At 44.5% G+C, this 3,419-nt stretch overlaps 1 protein-coding gene across 4 annotated transcripts in view; it reads left to right on the top strand.

Moving 5' to 3' along the window:
• LOC121585242 (max-binding protein MNT) overlaps positions 1-3,092 on the top strand; it is a 42,453-nt gene extending 39,361 nt beyond the window's left edge. For 3 of the 4 annotated variants that reach the window (XM_041901695.2, XM_041901693.2, XM_041901692.2), the window contains exon 8: positions 2,908-3,092. In XM_041901695.2, coding sequence (XP_041757629.1) covers positions 2,908-2,960 — 53 coding nt within the window. In that variant the 3' untranslated portion in view covers positions 2,961-3,092. The remainder of the gene's footprint in view (positions 1-2,907) is intronic. The other variant, XM_041901694.2, reaches the window with a different exon arrangement.
• Positions 3,093-3,419: the final 327 nt, after the last annotated feature.

Below are 3,419 nucleotides of genomic sequence, written 5' to 3'. Positions count from 1 at the left end.
CAAGAGAGGGCCGCCCACCAAAACTCACAGACCAGGCAAGGAGGGCATTAATAAGAGAGGCAACAAAGAGACCAACGATAACCCTGAAGGAGCTGCAGAGCTCCACAGCGGAGATTGGAGTATCTGTCCATAGGACCACTTTAAGCCGTGCACTCCACAGACCTGGGCTTTGTGGAAGTGTGGCCAGAAAAAAAAACATTGCTTTAAGAAAAACATAAGCAAACACGTTTGGTGTTCGCCAAAAGGCATGTGGGAGACTACCCAAACATATGTAAGAAGGTACTCTGGTCAGACGAGGCTAAAATTGAGCTTTTTGGCCATCAAGTAAAACGCTATGTCTGGCGCAAACCCAACACCTCTCATCACCCTGAGAACACCATCCCCACAGTGAAGCATGGTGGTGGCAGCATCATGCTTTGGGGATGTTTTTCATCGGCAGGGACTGGGAAACAGGTCAGAATTGAAGGAACGATGGATGCCGCTAAATACAGGGAAATTCTTGAGGGAGACCTGTTTCAGTCTTCCAGAGATTTGAGACTTAGACGGAGGTTCACCTTCCAGCAGGACAATGACCATAAGCATACTGCTAAAGCAACACTCAAGTGGTTTAAGGGGAAACATTTATATGTCTTGGAATGGCCTAGTCAAAGCCCAGACCTCAATCCAATTGAGAATCTGTGGTATGACTTAAAGCTTGCTGTAAACCAGCGGAATCCATCCAACTTGAAGGAGCTGGAGCAGTTTTGCCTTGAAGAATGGGCAAAAATCCCAGTGACTAGATGTGCCGAGCTTATAGAGACATACCCCAAGAGACTTGCAGCTGTAATTGCTGCAGAAGGTGACTCTACAAAGTGTTGACCTTGGTGGGGGGATAATTATGCACGCTCAAGTTTTCTGTTTTTTTTTGTCTTATTTCTTAGTTGTTTCCCCCAAAAAAATATTTTGCATCTTCAAAGTGGTAGGCATGTTGTATAAATCAAATGATACAAACCTCCCCAAAAAATATTTTTTAATTCCAGGTTGCAAGCCACTGTATACTGTAGGTAGCATGGGCTGGTTGTGTGTCATTCTGTAATGTGGACCGACTGTACTGCAGTATCATCTATATAGTGGTGTACTGTAGTAATGTGGACCGACTGTATTTATTTGTGTAGCTGTTCTTCTGTTCAGACTCTCTACGGTACTACAGTATGTATTACATTTACGTCATTTAGCAGACGCTCTTATCCAGAGCAACTTACAGGAGCATTTAGGGTTAAGTGCCTTGCTTAAGGGCACATCGACAGATTTTTCACCTAGTCGGCCCGGGGATTAGAACCAGCGACCTTTCGGTTACTGGAACAACGCTCTTACCCACTAAACTACCTGCCGCCCTTATTCTTATTAGTGAGAAACTGTCCCCAACCTCTTATACAGAGGCAGATATACAGTACGTTTCCATGGTTATGGTAAGGACTGAGCATAGGGAAATCTGATCCTACATCTGTGTCTAAGGACAACTTGTACATTGATGGTAGCAGTTACAGCGAACACTAGATAGATTACGTAAGTCCCCAGGCACTTCAGATAGAGACATTGGCTGCATGTATCCCAATGTAGTGCACTATATTTTAGTCCTATGGGAGCCCTATGATTCTGGTCAAAAGTAGTGCAATACATATAGGGTGCCATTCGAGACGCACACAACCATTGTATTGGCTCAGTTCAGTTAGAGGGAGAGAGCCCGGACTCAAGATAGCCCCAGCCCGGACTCCAGATAGCCCCAGTCCGGACTCCAGATAGCCCCAGTCCAGACTCCAGATAGCCCCAGTCCGGACTCCAGATAGCCCCAGTCCAGACTCCAGATAGCCCTAGTCCAGACTCCAGATAGCCCCAGTCCAGACTCCAGATAGCCCCAGTCCAGACTCCAGATAGCCCCAGTCCAGACTCCAGATAGCCCCAGTCCAGACTCCAGATAGCCCCAGTCCAGACTCCAGATAGCCCTAGTCCAGACTCCAGATAGCCCCAGTCCAGACTCCAGATAGCCCCAGTCCAGACTCCAGATAGCCCCAGTCCAGACTCCAGATAGTCCCAGTCCAGACTCCAGATAGCCCCAGTCCAGACAACAGTCTCTTACGTCACTGTCTGTCTGTCTGTCTGTCTGTCTGTCTGTCTGTCTGTCTGTCTGTCTGTCTGTCTGTCTGTCTGTCTGTCTGTCTGTCTGTCTGTCTGTCTGTCTGTCTGTTTGTCTGTCTGTCTGTCTGTCTGTCTGTCTGTCTGTCTGTCTGTCTGTGATAAGTCAGAGTTTAAATCAGTCACCTTGTTAAAACATCGAGTAGGGTACATTGTGTTGTAGGAAACCTTGAAATCCTTTTAAGATAGACTGGTCAGCAACATATCTGTGGACATCACATTATGTTATGTGTGTGTGTGCGCGTGCGTGTGTGTATGTTTGTGTGTGTGTGCACGTGTGTGTGTGTGTGTGACTTTTTTGGGCAGATAATGTGCTTGCAACTAGAAAGTGTAGATGCAATGTTTGATTTCAGTGATTTCCCTTGTCTAGCCCCGTTGGGCTCAGCAGGGAATCCAGATATGTTCAACCTGGCAGATGGGACTTTGGCAAACATATTTTTATAAAAAGCACTGCTTGTTGAACGATTTGAACAACGTATATTAAAATGTCAAAAGTCAGTAGCAATTGCTTTAATTAAACAGCTTTCAAGTCAATATTGGTATTCAACTGAATACCATTCTGTTCTATTTCAATGATACCTGAATTAGAAGGCACATTATGTTTGCAGCAAGATAACAGAAAACAGTTAATACATAGGCAAACCATTAGCTAACAGTCTGCCTTGTTGAACTCTTGTCAGCTGACAGCACAGCCATCCCAGTGGTACTGATACACTCTCCCATCCTACCCTACAGCACTACCGGGATTCACCCAGGCGGACCGAGGCCCCAGACGAAACATCTTCTAACCCTTAACCCAATGAGAAGCCAGCCATTTTAAATAATTTTGGTTTATGTTTATTTTTGCTTTATAGATTTGTTTAATTAGTACATTATTTAGTTTTAGCTTTGTAATAAATACTTGTTTTATGCAAACTTTACTTTTTGTTGATGTTGGTACTTTATTTTCTTGATGTTCTTACTTTAGTTTGGAGTGAATGTTATAATATAAATTCAATCATCTCAATTTTAACTTAGTAATACATGTGTTTTTTAGGGGGTAGATCAGCTTCAATATTGCAGATAGATTGTGGCTTCCATCAATGTAATTGTCTGCATTATTTCCAATCCCCTGCGAGCTGGCCAGTGACACAAGACTTCCAGACGAGCTAAACCACTTCTATGCTCGCTTCGAGGCAAGCAACACTGAAGCATGCATGAGAGCACCAGCTGTTCCGGATGACTATGTGATCATGCTCTCCGTAGCC

The sequence above is a fragment of the Coregonus clupeaformis genome, chromosome 16 (genome assembly GCF_020615455.1).
Source record: "Coregonus clupeaformis isolate EN_2021a chromosome 16, ASM2061545v1, whole genome shotgun sequence".
Classification (NCBI taxonomy): Eukaryota; Metazoa; Chordata; class Actinopteri; order Salmoniformes; family Salmonidae; genus Coregonus; species Coregonus clupeaformis.
The sequence above is the reverse complement of the archived record's forward strand: the minus strand, read 5'-3'. Positions and strand labels throughout refer to the sequence as shown.